Raw genomic sequence first — 22,187 nt, forward strand, 5'->3', positions numbered from 1 at the left:
TTTGTCTAGATTATTAGCAAAAGAGTATATTTTCGTGGGTCCTATGAAATTTTGGATATTGTTTTATCTACAACCTAAATAAATGGAGGCCCTTAAATTATAAATTATCAAGAGGCCCATAAATACTAAGAGGTCCATATAAAATTGATAGAGGTCGACAGAATTAATTGTATTAGTAGCATTAATTGCTAAAACTTTCCTTATTAGTATTTTTGAGCAAAACCTGCTGCAAAAATACTAGTATAGATTGTATGAAGATTACAAGAAAAAATAATATAAGACTAAATAGTTATTATTATTATAGAGCACGTAAAAATGTTTGCGTAAATTTTACTGTAATTCGTTAGTTATAAAATAATAGTAGAAATTTTATTTGATTTATTTTATATATTTTATATTAAATTACTCAGTTTCATACTGTGATTTCAACCCCGTATATGATACAATGTTCAAATCCGTGAATTATATAAATTTGGCAAAATCCATAAAATAAAATAAAACTCCGTATTGAAGTGGTTGTTAAAAATCTCAATTTAACTTTTTGACTAGATAATAACCCGCACTGGTAGCGCGGGAAATTTTTTTTATTTTGTTATTTGTTAATATTATGTTTATGTTGTATCATTCATTTACATGTTATATAATATAGTACTATATGGTGAATTTTGATTCATATTAAACTACTAATAGGTAGGCCTAGAAACTACTACCGATACCCGTATTGGACCCGTTTTTTGGTTTGTATTCGTCCCGAAAAAATGTACCCGCAGCTTTAGGGTCGAGTGAAGGGTATAATAATTATATTATCCATGAATAATGATCGAGTATCGGATATTAATTTAATTTTTGAGCATCTCGTTACCCGTCTCATTACCCGTTTTATTACCCGACTCATAAATACACGTTAATATTTTGTAGAATAATGTTACCAGCGTGAGGAAATATTTATGTAAATTTGGATTTGTTTGTTACAAAATAATAGTAGAAAATTTATTAATTCTATACATTTTATAAAATCATATATTTAATTTACTTAAGGTCATACTCTGATTTCGACCCGTAGTTGGTACTACTATTTTGGTTTGGTGCAATATCAAATTCGTTAATTATACATTCGGTAAAGCCAAAAAAATCCAACAAAACATGTATTGACCCGTGATTTGGTATCATAAATTGATGTGTTCGTGTTTAGAGATCTTAATATACCAAATTTACAAATTGAAGTTATTGGTATAACATGTTGTATATTAATTTTATAGGTGAAAATTACAATTAGGTTATGTATATTATCAATATTATACACTTAGTATTGTTTATATAGTGAATATTGTGTATAAACAATTAAGTTTTAGCCAATTAAATAGATTGTTATTATTTCCTAAGATTTATGAAACAATAAATAGAGTTTTATTATTTTGTAAACAAATCTAAACTTTTCTTTTGTTAGTTATTAGAATAATTAAAATATAATAGTATTTTCGTAATATGTCACATCAGAACTGGTTAAATTTTTAACAACATAGCTTAAATAAGTATATAGATATATTTTAAAAATATAAACAATGTTGTATCCTAATTTTAATATATATTGTTATTATTAAATGATTTAGATATGTAAATATTTAATTTTAGTTTTATAAATAAATTTAAGTTTTATAGTTTTCTAAATAGTTTGTTATTGTTTCCTAAGATTTCTAAAACAGTAAATAGAATCTGTTTAATTATTTTATTACATAATTTCGAAATAATTTTATTAAATAATTTCAAAATTATTTTATTAATGATTTTTTGTAATCTAATAAATTAATAATTACTATTTTTTTGGATAATCATTTTCAGGTTACAACAAATTAATATTAAGATTATGTTATTATATTTTGTATTAAAATACAGTGGCATTTTGTGTAATATTTTACATGGAATAGGGTGCGAAAAAATATTTAATAAATTAGACATAATATGTTCTATTTTAAAAATATAAGCAACGTTGTATCTTAACTTTAAAAATATATATGTCATTATTAAACGATTTAGGGATGTAAATATTTAATTTTAGTTTTATAAAACATGCATTATCTTAGATTCTATTTAATTAATTATCTTAAACATGTATTTTAATTAATTTAATAACTAACAAAAAAACTTAAATTGGTTTTTAAAATAATAAAAAAATATTTTCCAAATTATTTGATAAAATTATTAACAGATTCTATTTATTGTTTGAGAAATATTAGGAAGAGAAGTAGGCAATGCATTATCTTAAAAACATGAATTAGTTGTGGTTTGGTTTGATTTAGTTCTCTACTTTTTCCTACAGTCCTACTCGTAATCGGATGATCGATCACTCTTTAGTTTTACAAATAAGTGTCAAAATTAGCCTATTTAATCCGACAAAAAAAAAGTAGCCTATTTAATAACATAATATATCTTCAATTCTTCAATCATTATGTAGCATTCGTTCGAACAAAAATTAGTACGCCCATTTGACGTGTGTTCTCTCTTTCACCAATGCAAAGAGCACTGAATACGTACGATGGATGGTAGACACAAGATCTTGGTTACAAGTCCACGTACTTCCGACGATCGTACACCGTAACTTTCGAAGCCAAATTTAGTCAACAGCACCAACCCACGTGTCTCTCTATCTTCTCATCCATCAGATCCCACCAATCTCAATAGCGCACCATAATCCAAACGTACATGACCATCCCTCCTTGACTCCTTCGTTACAAATCCATTTTCCCGCCCAAGGTCACATAACGCCTAGCTGTCATTTTCGTTAATTCCGAAGGTACCCATGGAACAACATTATGGTTCCAAGATAAGGACATGGATATATATGTAACTTCGCCCGAAAAAAATCACGTAGTAACAACAACAACGTAACCCCACCGGCGATTTTATATTAAATATCATACGTCTTTTAAACTTTAAAGGCGTCACGGGGAAGGCATGTTTTTGGCTATTTATTATACTAAATATCCCTTGTTGTGGTGGAAAACAATTAAAACAATATGCTCCATCATAGCCCGGCTCTATGTACATTTTTCTAACCTATGAATATGATCTTGTGTAATTGTGAATATTATTTGTAGTGTTAACGATAACATAACTCATTTTGTACAGGGTAATTTGATGAGCTAATGATCGTCACATACAGGGCCGGCACTGACCCAGTGCAGGAGGTGCTTTTGCACCATGTCTCCTGAATTTTTAATTTTTTTCTTCAAGGTTTTAGGCTCTATATTTTAGATATTTTGTAATTTAGGATCATTAAGTTTGAAATTTTGCAACTGATATATCATGGTTTTTATGGTTTTTAACCATGATATAAGGAGTCTTTTAGTGTCTTTTCATTTGTTTCTAGATTGTTTTTGAGTCTTTACAGGTTTTTAGCATGAAAGGAGCGAAATGGAGCAATTTGGATTGTTTTGGAGCATAAATCTCGAAGAATCAATTTGAAGTCTGATTATACGAAGGGCATCGATCGACACTAGAAGAGCATCGGTCGACACCCATTGCAAATCGAGACAAGTCTTCAAATTTGGAAGTTTTACAAAATTGCCCGAAGTTTTCCATATTTGCAACACAAGTCCCTGACGTGTTTTAGGACATATATATATAGTTTTTAGGTTTTCCAAACCCTTAATTTTTATTCTAGAAAGCTTTATTTTTCTCTGCAACTTTTGAGAGCAAAACCCTGTGAGATTTTTAGAGAGTCTTTTGGGAGAGAGATCTGAACTGCTTTGAGAGAAGAATTCTTAAACTCCTTCCTTACTCTTTTAATTTCAATTGCTTATTATTCAGAATCATGTTTTGTTCTTCATTGATTATGTCTGAGTAGTTTGCTTGTTAGGTTTAGGGTTTTTCACAGGGATTTTATGAATTATTAGATCTGATTATTTAGGATTCTTTATCTTGCTAGATCTTCATCTTAGGTTGTTCTTCATATTAATCCTTGATTGGCCATCTAGAATTAATACCTTAGGAAAATAAATTGATATGAGAATATAATTGTTTTCCTGATAAAACCTTTTGATGAGCAAAATTATTTCTTGCAAAGAGATTTGATTTAATAATTTTGTGAACAATCTAAACCTGATTTTATTGCTGATTTATTACCTAGAATTTTACAAAGAGATTTGGATTTTCTGGTTTTAAATTTAGATATTATTTGCAGTGAGAACTGATTTAATTTACCAAAAGTTTAGAGTTCTAGATCTGTTCTTAATTGTTTGAATCCTAATTTATTGATTGATTTAATATTTCATAATTTCCTGAGGAATTCCCTAAGCCTAGCTTTTTGATCTTCTGAATTTACAACAGTTTTATTTAATATTTTTGCATTGCTTATCTTTATTTAAATCAATTTGTTTAGCATAATTATAAAACTCTATAATTTATTGTGTAGTCTTGAGTCCTTGTGGAATTCGACCCCTAAGTACTGCATTGATCTCTTAATTTGAGAGAGTAGCTCTAGGGTTTAATTTGAGCATATCAAATTTTGGCGCCGTTGCCGGGGACTCTTTGATCTACCATTAGATTTGAGTTTTTGATTTTGTCTAGATTTTTTTTTCTTTTTATTTTCAAACTAACACGTTTTTGTTTTTCTTCTCTTTGGTGTTTCAGGTGCATGCCTCCTAAACCTCACACAAGGAATAACAAGTCTGGTCCTACTGTGAATTTGTCAAACAAAGAGTTGGGAAAACTAGAACGTGAGAACAGAAAGGCAGCTAAATCTCTGAAGATGGTTAATACAATCATTCTGATGGGTGATGAAGCTGGTGTTTTGAGGGATCAAGAGGGCCACTTGCGCAATGTGCAGGGCCAAAAGCTTGATGCAGAAGGGAACGTGATCCCTGAACCTGTTGTCAACGAGCAGGCTGTTGTGAACCAGCAAGCTGGTGTCGTTGATAATCCGGATCTGGGTGTCGATCGACACCAACCAGGTGGCATCGATCGACACCAACCTGCAGACGTGCGTGGAGCTGCCAACCACGTACAGAACCCTGTTCGACGACAGGAGAACAACCGGGATCTGATCAGGACCATTGCTGACTACAATCGGGCTGATCTGGTGTATGAGAACCGGTCTGCTATTGTTCCTCCCCCTTTTCAGAGGAATGATTTTGAGTTGAAACCTGCATACTTTCAACTAGTTGGGCAGAGACCTTTCTCTGCTTTGCCCAATGAGAAGCCTTTGGATCACATTGAGCATTTTGAGGATCTGGTGACTAGCATCAAGGCTAATGGGGTAACTGAGGACTACATCTTCTGCAAACTTTTCCCTTACTCACTTGCAGGAGAGGCATCTCAGTGGTTGAAACAGCTGCCTCCTGGATCATTGACAAGCTGGCGTGATGTCAAGGTGGCCTTTCTCAACCACTTCTATGATGATGCAATGTCAGATGAGTTGAGAGTCAAGCTGTCTTCCTTCAAGCAGAGACCAGATGAAGCTTTCAAAGCAGCTTGGGTGAGATTCAAGGCTTACCAAAGGGACTGTCCACACCATGGTTTCTCAAGAGTTCAACTGCTAAGTATCTTCTTCAGAGGGTGTGACTGGGAGTATCAGTTGGCTTTAGATGCTGCAAGTCATGGAAATTTCAAGACAAGAATGCCAGAAGATGCTGAATTGTTGATTGAGAACTTAGCTGCTAGCAATAGTACTAAGAGAGCAGATGCTGAAAGGAAGAGATTGCATGGAGGATTTGATGCAAACCAGCTAGCTTCTGTTAATGCTAAGCTTGATTCAGTTCATAATCTCCTGGTTGGTAAGAAATCAGTTCACTTTGCTGCTGAAGTTGAATCATTTGAGCCACAACCTGAGACTGGGAATGAAGAAGCAGATGCCAACTTTGTATATGGCAATCAAGGTCAGAGATTTGGCAATCAGCAAGGCCACAGGCCTTACAGTGGGAACTCTTCAGGCTACATTCCCAAACCGGACTACCAGAAGCAGCAACAAGGGAGCAACTTCACAAGGACTTATGGGAACTCATCCTATCAGTCTCCGCCTCCACAGACTTCTTCTGAGAATAGAATGGAAGCCATGCTCGAGCAGATTCTTCAGGGACAAGAGAATCTGACAGTGACATTCAATGGAAAGATTGACAATGTCTACACTGAGCTGAATGGGAAGATAGAAGCATTAAATGTTCATGTTAAGAAGCTGGAAGTTCAAGTTGCACAGACTGCTGGGTCTGTAAAAAGGCAAGAGAATTATCTTCTAGCAAGAACTGAGTCAAACCCCAGACATGCTTGCAATGCCATATCAGTGAGAGATGAAGATGATGGTGAAATGTTTTCTGCAGAACAAGGAGAAAAATCGGCCAATCTGTCGGATCCAGATGATGGCATCGATCGACACCACCTGGGTGTCGATCGACACTCTTCTCAGACGGAACCAGAAGCTGCGAAATCTCAGGTTCCAACAGTTGAAAGGGTCTACAAGCCTAAGGTTCCTTTTCCCAAGCCAAGAAAGTCTAAGCAAGAGATGGAGGAAGCTAGATGCAAAGCAATGATGGACAAGGTAATGATTGAGATGCCTTTAATTGATGCAGTAAAGCTTTCACCACCTCTTAAGCGGTATGTGAGGAGAATGGTATCCAATGGTTTGAGCCCTGAAGAAGGAGCACTTCTTACAAAAGATGTCAGTGCAATTCTGTTGAACCAGCCTGTACAGAGGAAGAAAGAGAAGAATCAGGAGGTGGTTGTCTCTAAGGAAGTGAGTGCAATCATTCAATGTAAGACTGCTAAGAAGTTACCAGATCCTGGAAGCTTTGTACTTGATTGCTCTATCTCTACAGGAAGGTTTGCACACTCACTTTGTGACCTTGGTTCTAGCATCAACTTGATGCCACATTCTGTTGCTGTGAGACTTGGGATGACAGAATTCAAGCCAACTCAGATTTCTCTTATCTTGGCTGATCGCTCCCGAAGAACTCCTGAAGGTGTTTTAGAGGATATTCCAGTTAAGGTTGGCAACTTCATGATTCCCACTGACTTTGTGGTGCTGAAGTATGATCAGGAGCCTAAAGATCCTCTCATCTTAGGAAGATCTTTCTTGGCTACAGCTGGTGCCATCATTGATGTGAAGAAGGGACACATAGCACTAAATGTGGATGGTTTGAGTTTGAATTTCGAGATGGATAAGCTGAGGAGGGCTTCTACTATTGATGGACAGACTTTTTCTGTTGAAAAAGTTTCTGCAACACGAGCATCAGGCTCAGTGTCGATCGATGCCACCAAGAGGGTATCGATCGACACCCCTCCACGACCGAGACAGAACAGCTCCAAAACTGATGCTCCAAGTCAGAAACCTGTTCCCAAACAGAAGAGTCATCAATCCACACTCCAGAGCCCTCAGGTAAGGCAAAGGTACACATCTCCTTCTCCTAAACTTCCTCCTATCATCAATAAGACCTTCAAAGCTACAAAAACTGTTTTACAGTTAACCAAGCCACGAGATTATCGTAGAGTGCTTGTTTCTTCTGTTGATGATTTTGCAGGACATAAGAGAAGCACAACCATCCCTAAATCCCACCCTGGTCTTGTTCCTAACATCCTTGGCAAGCCTCATGCACCTAAAGCTTATACACCACCTTGGATGAAGAGGACTTCAATGCCATGTTCTGATCCTCCAGATGCATGAGCTCCAACACAGTCAAGCTAATGACTGAAAACAAGCGCTTAGTGGGAGGCAACCCACTGGTAGGTTTTTCTTTTTCTTTTGCTTTTGATTTTTATTTATTTTATTTTATTTTTGCTTTCCTCTTACTTGATAACACTGGGGACAGTGTTGTTTAAGTCTGGGGGAGGTTAGTTACTAACTATATTTTCTGTTTTTGAGTTTCAGTTGTGTCAGTCAAAACCATAAAGTTTGAATCAAATTTTTCAAATTTTTTCTTTTTGTCTTTGGGAATTATGATCTTGATTAATGATTTCTCTTATTTGGCTAACACTCTAATGATTATTTGTTTATATTTAATCTCAGAACTGAAGCTTAGAAAGACTATGAGCCTTATCAACAATCCTGAAAGCCCTTATTCAATGGATATCTGATTGATCTAACGTTGTCTCAATCTTTATCAGGATTTTAACCGGACTTAATCTCTTACTTTGGGGTTGGAAATCAGTGGACTAGACTTCTTCTTTGGGCCATACAAGACAGTGCAATTTTTCAAAGTATGTCTCCCCTCTCTCTTCCCTTCAGTGCTTTAAGTAAAAAAAAAAGAATAAAAGATGAGATGATTTTGATCAGTTTAGAGAGGTAGGTAAATTACTTGTGACCTCATTATTCTACTCTTGAGTCAAATGATCACACAAAGCTTAGAAGCGAGAGGTAGGTAAATTACCGATGACCCCGGTATTCGCTTACACCTTTGATTAGAAGAAAAAAAAAATAAGAAAAGAGAGAAAAGAAAAAAAATGGAAGTGAGAAAAGGGAGAGGAAAGGAGATGTAAGAAGAATGTCTTGGCCTGAAGAGAGTCCATATGTCACTGATCAATACACCCAAGGTAAGAATTTACCTTATTTGTGCTTTAATATTGACTAATGAGATGACAATGGAGATTTCAGAGATTCCAAAGGATTGTGGGATTTGAGTAAGGAATGTTGATGCTTATCATGGTTAAGTATAAGAAGTAAGTTCTTGAGTCAGGTAAATGAAGAGTGTGAATAAGAATCATCATGCAGTTGAGTGAGTTCCCTGTTTTCAAACCTCTTTCACAGGTCTAAGTTTCTGTTTTGCTTGAGGGCAAGCAAAGGCTAAGTCTGGGGGAGTTGATATATCATGGTTTTTATGGTTTTTAACCATGATATAAGGAGTCTTTTAGTGTCTTTTCATTTGTTTCTAGATTGTTTTTGAGTCTTTACAGGTTTTTAGCATGAAAGGAGCGAAATGGAGCAATTTGGATTGTTTTGGAGCATAAATCTCGAAGAATCAATTTGAAGTCTGATTATACGAAGGGCATCGATCGACACTAGAAGAGCATCGGTCGACACCCATTGCAAATCGAGACAAGTCTTCAAATTTGGAAGTTTTACAAAATTGCCCGAAGTTTTCCATATTTGCAACACAAGTCCCTGACGTGTTTTAGGACATATATATATAGTTTTTAGGTTTTCCAAACCCTTAATTTTTATTCTAGAAAGCTTTATTTTTCTCTGCAACTTTTGAGAGCAAAACCCTGTGAGATTTTTAGAGAGTCTTTTGGGAGAGAGATCTGAACTGCTTTGAGAGAAGAATTCTTAAACTCCTTCCTTACTCTTTTAATTTCAATTGCTTATTATTCAGAATCATGTTTTGTTCTTCATTGATTATGTCTGAGTAGTTTGCTTGTTAGGTTTAGGGTTTTTCACAGGGATTTTATGAATTATTAGATCTGATTATTTATGATTCTTTATCTTGCTAGATCTTCATCTTAGGTTGTTCTTCATATTAATCCTTGATTGGCCATCTAGAATTAATACCTTAGGAAAATAAATTGATATGAGAATATAATTGTTTTCCTGATAAAACCTTTTGATGAGCAAAATTATTTCTTGCAAAGAGATTTGATTTAATAATTTTGTGAACAATCTAAACCTGATTTTATTGCTGATTTATTACCTAGAATTTTACAAAGAGATTTGGATTTTCTGGTTTTAAATTTAGATATTATTTGCAGTGAGAACTGATTTAATTTACCAAAAGTTTAGAGTTCTAGATCTGTTCTTAATTGTTTGAATCCTAATTTATTGATTGATTTAATATTTCATAATTTCCTGAGGAATTCCCTAAGCCTAGCTTTTTGATCTTCTGAATTTACAACAGTTTTATTTAATATTTTTGCATTGCTTATCTTTATTTAAATCAATTTGTTTAGCATAATTATAAAACTCTATAATTTATTGTGTAGTCTTGAGTCCTTGTGGAATTCGACCCCTAAGTACTGCATTGATCTCTTAATTTGAGAGAGTAGCTCTAGGGTTTAATTTGAGCATATCAGCAACTATAACCTTAGTTTTGGGGAAAAAAATAAAAATTGGGCAGCAGGTCCCAAAAAAAGTTGAGCCGGCCCTGGTCACATATATGACTCACATGGATAACAGTTTTGGTATAGAAAAAATATTATAAAAAAAAAAAAAAAATGCATGCAATCATGTTCTTATTGATTTCTTCATCTTACATTTGTTAGAGGCGTGTTCAGATATTACAAAGTAATCATAAATAGCGAAAATTATTTTAGTCAAACAGATTGGTACAAGAATGTTTATGACAAGAAAAGGCAATTTTAAGCAATAATATACTTGATTTTATTTAGCGTTATTAGTCATTAATTATTATTATTCTGAATAATTTGACCATAAAAGCTGTCTCGTGATTAGCAGATTATTTCAGTGGATCTTTCTTTAACAGGAGATAATTCTCCCAGTTTTAGCCTTATGAATGTGCTCCTTTTAACTATCCTCTCTGTCAGTCACAGTCTTTTTATTTAATCTTCTTCATACCAAGTCTCCCCTAACAAACGTGAAACGTGCATGACTTATTTCGGGTAAAACCTTTATCGTTATTATAAAAAAGAACGTACTAATACTACTACTACTACTACTACTATACTAGCCTACATGGAGTATATATATATTTTTTGCATGAAATTTATAGTCTTTAATTATAAATGAAGACTTGTTTTTTTCCTTCTTTCAACATTATCAAAAACAAAGACCTATTCTTTATTAGTGGCAAACTAAGACTTGCTTTTTTTTTTCAACATTATAAAAACAAAGACTTATTCTTTATTAGTGGAAAATCGCATTGTAGATAAACCAATTAAGAAAAGAGAGGAAATCAGATTTTTTATTGCATGCAAACAAAAGAGAAGCAGCAGCAGTGAATAAATAGAACTGTGTAAACTGTAAACTACTAATTCCCATAATTCCTTATTTTATTAATATTTATCTTTGCAATAATAAATAATAAAATAAAAGAGAGAAAAGAAAAAAGGAAAAGAAAAGGAAAAAAACTGGTGTCCGTTACTTTATTAAAAGGGGTTTTAGGAATCGAGGGAGTATATTACTGTACTTATTAGTTGGGTTGGGGCTACTAGATTGCAGACAAAGCAAAGTATCAAAGATTCATTATTCACTTACTTATACAAATACATAAATTATTTATACATACATATATAGAGGGGGGAGACACTTGTTGTATAAAATACAGAGAAAGAGAGACAGGTGTTAGGGCAAAAGTTGGGAGAAGTGGTGGTGGGTCTTGTTTCTGACAAATAGTCCCCATTTCCCGCCTTTGCTCTTGTTTGAATATCTCTCCTCCTTCATCTTCTTTTACTAATAATAAGTCGTAGTAAGAGAGAGAGAGAGAGAGAAAGTTAAATATTCATCAGAGATAAGAAAGAGAGAGAGAGTGTGTGTGTTTTGTGTGTTGTGTGAGTGGATGTGATTTTGTTTTTGTTTGTGTGTTGGAAAATGGATACGCCTCAGAAGAGTATCGCCCAGATCGGAACTCCAATTTCCAAATCCAGATTTGAGGTTTTCTTTTTTCTCTCTTTTAAAACTTAATTATAGATAGTTTTGGTCAAAGTTCTGTGTTTTGTTTTCTTTTTTAATAAATGTTTTTTTTTTTTGGGTTTTAATGGTGCCAATTCTCAAAAAATTTGGTGTCCATCTCTGAATTTTTTTTACTTTGTTATTGTTATGCAAATCCAGATTTCAAAGGTTTAATGTACCAATTTTTTTCAATTCATTTGTTTTTTTTTTTTAAAAGTTATTGGTTTTGTGTTTGAAGTCAATGCAGTTAGTTCAAAGACAGAACACAACTGTAACTGGTTTTAGATTTGTTTGACTTTGACGGTTTCAGTTTGGTCACTTTTAACACTGACTGAAGTGTTGTTAATTATGATCATCAGTTATCTCCAATTCACTTCAAAATCTCTACTTTTGCTTTTACCTTAATATACCAAAAAAAAGTTTCATAATGTAAGCAATTTTTTAGATTTGCTTTACTTTTACGGTTTCAGTTGTTTAATTTTCATAGTGAAGTGTTAAGGATCTAATCAATCATATCCCCAATTTGGAATCTGTTCTGTTTTTTTTTTTTATATTCTTAAATTTGGAATCTGTGACCTTAATTACATTATTATAAAAAAAGATTCATAATTCTCCCCTTTGTTTTTGTGTGTGTTGTCTGAAAATGCAGGATTCACCAGTGTTCAACTACATTAACAGTTTGTCTCCAATAAGACCAGTCAAATCCATTCAAAACCCTCACCAGTTTAGCTCTTTGAATTTCACTTCCCCTCCTTCTGTTTTCACCTCACCACACCTTACTTCTTCTCACAAAGAGTCCAGGTTCTTCAAGACTCACAACTCTTCTTCTTCTCACCCTACCAATCCCGTTGAATTCCGAGAAGACGAGTCTGCTTCTAATGAATCAGTGTCAGCAGAAGATACAAAAGATGTCAACGTTGATGATGCTTCCAAGCCAGAGGAAGCTTCAGTTGAAATGGTGCTGCCACAAACGAATCCTAGTAGTCCAGTTGCTTCACCCTGTGGTAGAGATAGTACTACCGAACTTTCGCTTGTCCCGTACGCTCCTACTCAAGGAGGGAATGGTTCTTGTGAGGGTTCAGGAACGGAGCTGCAGCAGAAGATGTATGATAATGTTCAAGGGAAAACCGAAACTCCTGATTGGGAAAGTTTGATTTCAGATGCTTCTGAGCTTTTAATCTTCGACTCACCTGATGCTTCAGAGGCTTTTAGATGCTTTATGATGCAGAGAGCTTCAACCTCCGAAGCACGTTTTAACACTGGTGTGGGAATGCAAACAATGCAGCCCGATGCAAACAAGAAACCAGAGTCCTCAGATGCGATTCCTTATGAGGTTAACTCAGGAATGATATCTCTATTAGTTATCTTCAGTGTTTTGTAATGATTACTATCTCTGAAACTGTTGTTTGTTTTGTGTATGATAGGCTGTTTCATTCTTGCACCGTGGTATAAGAAGACGCTGCCTGGACTTTGAGATGCCGGGGAATAAGCAAACATTGAGTGAGAACAACACCGCGGCTTGTGAATCTTCGTCGAGATGTATTGTACCGAGTATTGGTCTTCATTTAAATGCAATTGCAATGTCCTCAAAGGATTGTAAAACCAATGTAACTCAGGACTACTCATGTTCTGGGAATATACAAGTGGGTTTACAAAGCTCCATCTCTAGTACATTGCAAGAAACTTTGGACCAAACAGAAAATGAAACCCGGGAAGATGCAGATCAAGATGTTCCCGTTGAACCAGCATTGCAAGAGTTGAATTTGAGCAGCCCTAAGAAGAAGAGGTAAGTTTGTTGCTCTGAGAATAACTAATCTCTGTAGATTACTTTTATTTTCTGTCTTAATAACTGTTGGCATTATAAATAAACACACAGGGTTAAGTTGGATTCTGGAGAAGGCGACTCGTGTAAGCGATGCAATTGCAAGAAGTCCAAGTGTTTGAAACTGTAAGCTCCAAGTTCCACTTCTTTTGATCTTTGGCTAAAAAAAGGTTTGGTGTTTTGAGTCTCTTGATGGTTTGTGTGCAGTTACTGTGAATGTTTTGCTGCTGGAGTCTATTGCATAGAGCCATGTTCATGTATAGACTGCTTCAACAAGCCTATTCATGAAGATACTGTATTGGCTACTCGCAAACAGATTGAATCTCGGAATCCACTTGCATTTGCTCCTAAAGTCATTAGGAACTCTGACTCCGTTCTTGAAACCGGGGTATGATCTTTTTCCCTATCCTTTTAGTACTTTACATCAATCCATCTATCTTGCTTGAAGTGATAATAATATTAAAATGACACACAGGATGATGCAAGCAAAACTCCAGCTTCTGCTCGCCATAAACGTGGCTGCAACTGCAAGAAATCAAACTGTCTGAAAAAATACTGTGAATGCTATCAGGTTTTTATTTTCTGCCATCGATGTACTTCCAGTGGATCTCTGTAGTTAACTTCCTTTGGTCTGATTACTATATTTTGGTCTGATTTTTCTGTAAAGGGTGGTGTGGGATGTTCCATAAACTGTAGATGTGAAGGATGTAAGAACAAATTCGGCCGCAAAGATGGTTAGCTTCTCTGCTTCTGAGTTTTCATTACTAATAACCTCTTAAGTTCTCTTTCTGGTTCTGATTCTACTGAATGTATATCTCAGGGTCTTCCATTTCTGACATGGAAGCTGAACAAGAGGATGAAAATGAAACATCTGAGAAAAACAGAACAGCCAAAAGCCAACAGAAGACAGAGTTTTTAATGAGAAAGGAAGCGAGTTCTGCTCTACCTACGACACCAACGCCAGATTACAGGTAAAATCTCAAGTTTAAGAAGGAGTTTTGATGTGAGTTTATATCACCTGAAAAGCTGTATTTGTTATTTTTTTTGAAGACAAGAGTTGGTTCAATTACTACCTTTCTCATCATCAAAGAACAGAATGCCTCCTCCACAGTCTCTTCTTGGAGGTGGTTCTTCCTCAGGGATATTTGACAGTCAGTATATAAGAAAACCAGACATTAATTTGACTCAATCCCGGAGGGAGAAGCCATTCGAGAATGTCGCAGATGATAGAGCGGAAGATATGCCTGAGGTTCTCATCCACTCCCCTATACCTAACATCAAGAGTGTCTCTCCCAACGGAAAGAGGGTCTCTCCTCCTCATATGGAATCATCTAGCTCAGGTTCAATCTCAGGGAGAAGAAGTGGCGGGAGGAAACTGATACTGCAGTCAATTCCATCGTTTCCTTCTCTCACTCCCCAACACTGAAGCCATTTGGTTGATGTACCTATGAAAATTCTTTGAATCTTTTTCAAGATGATAAAAGTCAACTTCTAGTTGGTAGTAAGTTAGCACTTAGCACACTTTATGTCTGTAGTTTAGTGGTTGTGTAATAAAGATGTCAATCCATCATGTTCTTCACAACACAAACCAAACATTTCTTGTAATATATAGGTTTCTTCTTTTGAAATTCTTGTCCACTGAAGCTGAAGAGGTATTGAAACATATTCTGAAAATCCGAGTGCTGCCATTTACTCATTCAACCCCAGCTCTAGCTTTATTTTAAAATACATCTTACGCTAATTGCTACAAAAACCATACCATACAATACTACTAGAGTCATTTCAGTGAATATCTTTACGATAGTCTATGAAAGACTATATGTTATTACCTTATGAAACAACCCTACTCTTCATTAGTTGAAGATCTTATACACCCGCAGAACCGGTTTTTCTTCTTTCTTGCAGTTCTTTTCCCGCTCTTGTGAATAATGTCTCTCAAAAGAATCACTGTCCTAGTCTCTGAAAGCATTTTGCTTCCTTTGCTTTTTGTGCCATCTTCAAGCTTCAGCACTGCTTGCTCTATGTTCTGCAATTTATTTTGCAGCTGCTCTATCTTCTCAGACCCGTTTCTTGACTTCTCCACGACCACCTTTCTGTATATATCTCTGGCATCTCCGGTCTCCTCAATTTCCTTTGACAGAATCTCGTTTGTGTTTTCAAGCTGCAAGACAGATTCTTCCATTTCTTTCAACTGTCTCTTCACTATAACCAAATCAGCGTTGCTGAATCTTCCTTGTTTCTCATTCATATCCAGCTTGCTTTTCAAATCTGTTAGACTAATCCGGAGACTAGACAGTCTCCTTGAATCAGACAAGAGTCTCTCCATAATCTTTGCCTTGTCTTCGATGTTTCTAGATAACTCTGCCTTGTCAACAACACCAACTGCCTTCTCAGATTCTATAGAGGGATTCCGGCTTAAGCGACGGAGACGGGAGTTCAATGGCCTCTGTGGTTCGTTACAGTTGATGAGAAAGTTTATGCTGGTCTCTGATTCATCAGATTCGTCCCAAAACTCAAACATCTCATTGGAACGACAACTAGTTCCCTGGCTTCTGCCACAGATCTGGGAGTCTGTGACTAGATCATGAGGAATGTCTTTCATTGATAATCCATTCTTCACCTCGGTCATCCGAGGCCTCAATCTTGGCTGTCTGGATTCACCAGAGAACTTGTCATCAAGTTGTATATTTTCAATCTTCAATCTGCTTTTGTGGGAGGCGCTTCGTGTTCTTTGCCTTGTAAGCCTGCCTTTTTCTTTGTTACTAGGTTTAGTTTCCTTCAGAATCACAATTCCATTGCATGGATTGGTGGCACTGCCACTTTCTTCAGTCTCTTGACAGACAGCTTCTTCCAGATTGTCTCCCTGAAGAAAATGGAAGGGTTTAGAATTCATCAAGACCGGGGCAGCTAGAAAGATGAGTTTTAACATTTGAAATCCATGAATGAGTGGGAAAGTTTACCTCTCTCTGTTGATAGGCTGTTGCAGGAAATTTCGTTAAAGCCTGAGTACTTTTCTCAAGGGATTTTACATCTCCTGCCAAAGATGCTACCACAGGATCATAAGCTGACAGTTTACTCTTCAGCTCAGTCACTTGAGACTCCAAAAAGCCAATTGTTTCTTTCATCTGGTTTATCTTCGTCGTTTTTGTAACAACTTCACCATTGAGATTTTCACAAACTCTTGTGAGTTCATTAACTTTGTTCTCAAGAATGAGTTCACGGACAGCTGAGATATGAAAATCAAAGTAGAAAGATGTCGCTTCAGCATCCCAAAGTTCAATCTCATTGCTTTTCTCTTGCAGCTCAAAACTCAGGTACTCCTCTCGAACTTGCTGTCGTTGGATTTCTTCGTGTAAGAAATCTACCTCTGACTCCAAATTCTCATTCATAGTGTTAAGTTTATTAATCTCTTCCTCCTGTTTTCCAGTAACATCTGACAATTCGGAAATCTGCCTCTCTAAGTTCCCTCTCATTTGTCTTGATTTTTCACAGTCTTTCCTCAGCTCCTCAACCTCTTTGTGCAGTTCTTCATTTGCAGTGTGTGTAGCCTTAAGCACATGCTCTGCTTCTAGAATTTCCATTTCCCTACGTTCCAAGATTTTGTCTACACTACAAACCTGATGATCCAAGAGCCCATTTAAGAAGTTGTCTTCTTCAATGCCTTCCTGTAACTTCTCTATCATCTTTTTAAGACCTTGACTTTCTTCCGCTTTACCTTTTAACCTTTCCTCCAGTGTCTCAACCTTGTGCTTCAGGCCTGTACTAATTTCTTGTAATCTTCTCATAGCTTCAACAAAACTTTCAACCTCATCAGCCATTCCAGACCCAAAGGATTTGTAAACCTCACACATGTTACTCAAAGCAACAGCTTCCTGAAGAATTGCATCATTATCTTCCTCAACTACACACATTCCATCTTTAAGTTCTGAGAATTTCAGAAGCAAACTTTTGTTATCATTGAGTGTATACGAATAATCTTGTTGCAAAACCATGTATGACTTATGCAAACTCTCAAACTTTAGATGCTCCGTTTGCAGTTCAGCTCTCAGCTCTTGCTCTTGTTGCTCTCTTCTGATCAGTTTTGATTTTAACAACCGGTTCGTCTCCAATAGCTCTTGCTTGTCCTTTTCTAGCATTCCACACTGCTGTACTATAGTCTTTAGATCTTTTTCGACGATGTTCTTCTCCGATTCGAGCACCAAACCGTCGGACAGGAATTGTCCAAGTAGAGATAAGAGCACTGAGTTCTCAACTACAAGCCGCTGCATCTCATATTCAGCGCTGGAAAGTGAACATTTTAGACCATCAATCTCTCCCAAAACAAGTGAAACAGAAGGTTGGTCTTTAGCAATCTTCTGTTCTGAATTCTTACAATCTGCTTCAACTTGGAGTGCCTTTATCACTTGATAAATTACACCCCTCAAGCTATCAATCTCGTCCAAAAATATTTCTGCTTCCATCTGCTGCTCGAGATTCTCATTTTCCAGTTCAGAGATAAGTTTCTCTGAGAATTCCGAAGCTTCTACATGCTTCTGACACTCAACCAAGAGAGAAAAATTCTTCTGCTCCAGATCTTCTATAAGCTTTTGCAAGATGAAGATCTCGACTTGTTTGTTTACAACTCTGTCTAGCTCTTCCTCATACTCTCTTTTCCTGGAGCGACACTCTTCTCGAAGATAGCTCACATTCTTCTGAAGATCTGCTAATCTGCTTTCGGTTGATCGTTTGTAATTAGCACTCTCCTGCTTCTCAGCGGCAAGCGAGACCTGTAACTCTTCTACTTGATGGTTTTTGACCTTATTATCGCTCAGTGAATCGGCATATTTTACTTCCAGTTCTGTATACTTCTTCTCCAAGACTCCTAGCTTCTCCTCAACCTTATACAGTTGAGAGACAAGAGATTCTCTTTCCTTCATAAGTTCAGACTTATCATTTTTGAGCATTAGGATGAAATCTTCAAAGTACTTTGACTTATCTCTTAGACTTGTAAGCTCAACGTTTGCAACAGAAAGGGAACTCTCTAATAAAGAGTTCTTTTCCAAGAGCTTCTGCATATTTGCAGTCATGATTTGCAACTGGGAGAAAAAGTTAGCTCTCTCAGCAGAAGCCTCAGATTTGTCTCCTTGTAAAGACTCACATCTCTCTTGCAGATCCTTTGCTTTCTCCCTGGAACCGTCTAGTTTGGTGTTTGATTCCACAAGAAATTTCTCCAAATCAGCATTCCTCTTTAGAATGCTGTCCATTTCACATAGCTTTCCTGCAACAGCATTTTTTTCATCTCTCTGATTGGTGCATAACTCGATCAGCTTCGAGTTCTCGTCTTGTAGTTTCTTCACGGAGTAGGAAAGAGATTGAGGATCAAAACCTGTGAGCCTCACTTGATCAATTAAGTTTTGGTATCTCTTATTCATGTTGTCAATATTACTCTTCACATAATGAATCTCTACTTGAAGAGCACTGCTCTGGTTCATCTGTTTCGCAACTTCTTCCTCGAGCTTTTCTTTCATCTTCTTCAAGCAAGAGATCTCATTTTTCTGAGTCTCGAAGGAGATCATAGAAGTGTTATTTACTTCACTTAAGTTTCGGTTTTCTTCTTCAACTGAGCTGATGTCACCTTCCAACTTGTGATTGCGCATCTCCAGTTCTTTCAACATTTGAATCCTTCTTTGAAGTTCCAAGGTGAGAACCTTCTGTTCCTCTTGAGATTGAGAATGCAAACTCTCCAAATCTCGCAGGCTATCTCCAAGTTCTAAAAACCGCAATTGTTCTTCTTGCATTAGAGCTTGAAGCTTTTCAAGCTCATTTTCCTTCTGGACAAGTTCTTGATCTTTAACTGACAATTTGTGCACTAGATTGTCTGCTTCTACCTTCAGAGTTTGATTGAAGCTCTCCAAAACAGCGCACTGTTCCTCCACAGTCTTTATCTTTGCAGCGCCTGCAAGAACTTCACTGCTCAGTTTTTTGGCATTATCTTGAGCATGAGATACTTCTTTTTCTAAATTTGATATTGTCTCCAAACACTGCTGATATCGAACACTCAAGTCTTCATTCACTTCATTCAACTTAAGAAGTTCTTGTTTCAAAGCTTTGATTTCATTTTCTGCTTGTTCAGATTGGTCCCTGAAGATTTTAATACTCTCCTCAGCATCTCTAATTTTCTTCTCTAAAACAGATATCAACTCAAGGCATTTATTGTATCGGAATAAGCCAGCCTCCTTCTCAGATTGCAATCTAGAAAGCTCTTGCTTGAGACTCATGGCTTCCCTTTCTGCTTCAGATGCTTGGTCAGCAACCCCCTTCGCACATTCTTGCTCATGAGCAACCGATGCTTCCAAATCTGCTATTTTATCCATGGATTGATTATACTGAAAAAGCCATGTATCCCTCTCGACCTCTAGCTTTGCAAGTGATTCTTTGAGTATTTTAATCTCAATCTCAGCTTTGCAAGCACGTTCATCAAATCCTCTAACATCCTTTTGAGCATCGTTGAGTTCTTTTTCGAATTTAGATAGTTTATTCAAGGTTAGCTGATATTGGAGATTCAAAGCCTCCTTTTCAGTCTGAAGCTCAAGCAATGTTTCCTTTAAGCTTTCAACTTCAGAATCTGCTTCGTGAGAATCAAAAGTTCCACATAAATTATTCACCTGACTTAGACTCTTTTCACTTGTGGCACCACCCTTTTGTAAGTCTTCTGTATAAGGCTCAGAAGAAGATGATGCAGAATCCTCAATCATACCGGAAGGAATCTGGTTAGGAAACGCCTCAACCATGACTTTATGCGCACGCCGAAGCTCCACTGTTGTATGATCATACCTCTCAGCTAAAGCACGATAAGCTCTGTATAGCTCTTCCACCAGTTTCATGAGCTCTGGACGTTTCTTGAAATACATGTCTGCCCGTCTTGCAAACGAATCTGCATCCGCTTCGATGAGCTTTATCATTGTCTTGACTTTGGAATCCATATCTGGTTCAGCACAAACAAATATTACCTGTTGGATAAATGTCCAAAAGGCACAGTATCTATATGAACACACATATGCAAGAAGATATATATAGGAGACCTGCAAGATTATCCTGAATCCATTTTGAGTTTTTGGGAATGTGACTATCCCACCACCATGAGTACAACCGTCTGGATTCTGACTGGGACAAATTGGCCATAGCAGCGCGGGTGCAAGAAGCTCAAAGAATGGGTTGGATCCTTATTCCAGCAAGATCAAAAGTCAAAATGCTTGATCCCTTTGATTTACCAACTAGTATTCTAGAAACTAAAAACTCTACAATACTGAAACAAAGCAAGTCTGTCAAACAACCAAAGTAAAGTTACTTAAGCTTCAAATAGTTTTCTTATTGCAAAACAAACCTTTGCCCTGTGGTTTTGCACCAAATGCTGAATAATCACTTTGGTATCCTTATATAAGAAATATAAACAGTGGATCTTCCTGAAGAAGAAGAAAAAAAAAACTAACCATTGTCAGAGACAAATTCAAGAATATAGACAAAGATACAAACATGAGTTACTTCAATGCATAGTTAATAACAAAACACAATCAAGACTTGGGAGAAAAGGGGGAAAAAACCAGTCTTTTTGTTTTGGTTGATTCATAAGAAAATAAGGATCAGAAGCATAGCTCAATAGAATTGAGTTGGTAGAAACTGGAAACTGCAGACTTAAAATAAAAATAAAAATATGTATCACAAAGACAGATAAGTTCATCATTCATTACCCACCAATAATGGATACAGCAAATAACAAAATGTCAAGCTTTGGGAACAAAACTAATCAAACTTACATACACACCAAACAAGAGTGAAGTTTTTCATATGAAAGTTGCCAGAAATATGAAATGGGTAGCAACAAAATTTGCAAAGGAAGAACTTTATCAAAATTCAGGAGAAAAAACTGGGAGATGAGTGCAAGCAACAGCGACACAAAGATTAAGACTGAAACATCAAGCGAAAACGATTGTTCTTAGAGAAATTTGTAAAGGATCAGAAAAAAAAACTTACTGAACAAGAAATATATACAAAGGGTTAAAAAATAAAGAACCCCAAAGCTGCCAAGATATTGTAAGTCAATATATTGTCTCTTCAGTTGCAGCCATCGATGGAGAGACACACACAGAGACACAACACAACATTCATTCTCTCTCTCTCTTCGCTGCCCTGCTCTGCGTGACAAGAGAATGATTAGTATGATTGGCTCCTCTCAATACCAGTAAAATATCCGATTTTTTAATGATTTTTCTTGCCTTTTTTTTTTTGTCGACAACACCTTTTGGACTCTTCTTTATCTCGCTGTCATTTTGTAATTAATTCATAGAAAATTAAACGTTTTTGTTTTCTTCATAATCTGGTGTTTTAACGAAATTTGTGGAAATTTTTTTATCTTTATAATGTATGGTTTTAGTGAAAGAAAGAAAAAAAGGATTCTTATGTGTCGGCAATCTGATAGGATTTAAATATGAAAGACTTTAGTATGCAGATAGAGGCAATGTGACATTAACATATATCTCTTACAGATCAAACTGTTCAACATACGACATATGTGTCCACTTTAAATACAGTCATTAACTCATTATAATCGTGAATGTACATGTCATATTTATAAATATATATATTCAGAATATCTTATTTGATTTTTATTCTAAAATGGTAAATTGATGGTATTATTGTTTTTTTTTTTTTTTTTATTAAAGGTAGGTTTCCATTCATTCAAATAGAAACAATACAGAGGAAAGGAATTGAGATTCCAAGGTTCAACAGGTTAAAGAGATTACAAAGGTAGACTTTCCCCAAAGTCATAAACAAGAAGATAAA

General features: G+C 36.0%; 2 protein-coding genes and 1 pseudogene across 8 annotated transcripts; 1 reads left to right on the forward strand and 2 right to left on the reverse strand.

The window, feature by feature from the left end:
• Positions 1 to 5,416: 5,416 nt before the first annotated feature.
• On the reverse strand, positions 5,417 to 5,517 carry LOC147930748 (small nucleolar RNA R71; annotated as a pseudogene).
• A 5,450-nt stretch (positions 5,518 to 10,967) lies between these two features.
• LOC104732160 (protein tesmin/TSO1-like CXC 2) lies at positions 10,968 to 14,995 on the forward strand. The gene is made up of 9 exons (XM_087478199.1): positions 10,968 to 11,527; positions 12,195 to 12,878; positions 12,970 to 13,331; positions 13,422 to 13,493; positions 13,575 to 13,755; positions 13,843 to 13,938; positions 14,035 to 14,101; positions 14,188 to 14,338; positions 14,418 to 14,995. The coding sequence occupies exons 1-9, from the start codon at positions 11,465 to 11,467 to the stop codon at positions 14,791 to 14,793; spliced, it is 2,052 nt and encodes a 683-aa protein (XP_087334325.1). The 5' UTR covers positions 10,968 to 11,464; the 3' UTR covers positions 14,794 to 14,995.
• A 37-nt stretch (positions 14,996 to 15,032) lies between these two features.
• On the reverse strand, positions 15,033 to 21,654 carry LOC104732158 (protein NETWORKED 1B). Of its 7 annotated transcripts, XM_010451691.3 has the most exons (6): positions 21,161 to 21,321; positions 20,948 to 21,037; positions 20,731 to 20,809; positions 20,429 to 20,652; positions 16,328 to 20,331; positions 15,033 to 16,230 (listed from the first exon to the last, which is right to left on the reverse strand). In XM_010451691.3, exons 4-6 carry the CDS (start codon positions 20,526 to 20,528, stop codon positions 15,211 to 15,213), a joined length of 5,124 nt encoding a protein of 1,707 aa, XP_010449993.2. In that variant the 5' UTR covers positions 20,529 to 20,652; positions 20,731 to 20,809; positions 20,948 to 21,037; positions 21,161 to 21,321; the 3' UTR covers positions 15,033 to 15,210. The 7 variants fall into 7 exon arrangements, with proteins under 7 accessions (XP_010449993.2, XP_010449991.2, XP_010449995.2 ...); XM_010451689.2 differs by lacking the exons at positions 20,948 to 21,037; positions 21,161 to 21,321 and adding an exon at positions 21,378 to 21,654; XM_010451693.2 differs by lacking the exons at positions 20,948 to 21,037; positions 21,161 to 21,321 and adding an exon at positions 21,378 to 21,617 and having other exon boundaries at positions 20,429 to 20,568.
• Between the last annotated feature and the right edge of the window lie 533 nt (positions 21,655 to 22,187).

This window comes from Camelina sativa, chromosome 12, assembly GCF_030686135.1.
Source record: "Camelina sativa cultivar CO46 ecotype springtype chromosome 12, ASM3068613v1".
Lineage (NCBI taxonomy): Eukaryota > Viridiplantae > Streptophyta > Magnoliopsida > Brassicales > Brassicaceae > Camelina > Camelina sativa.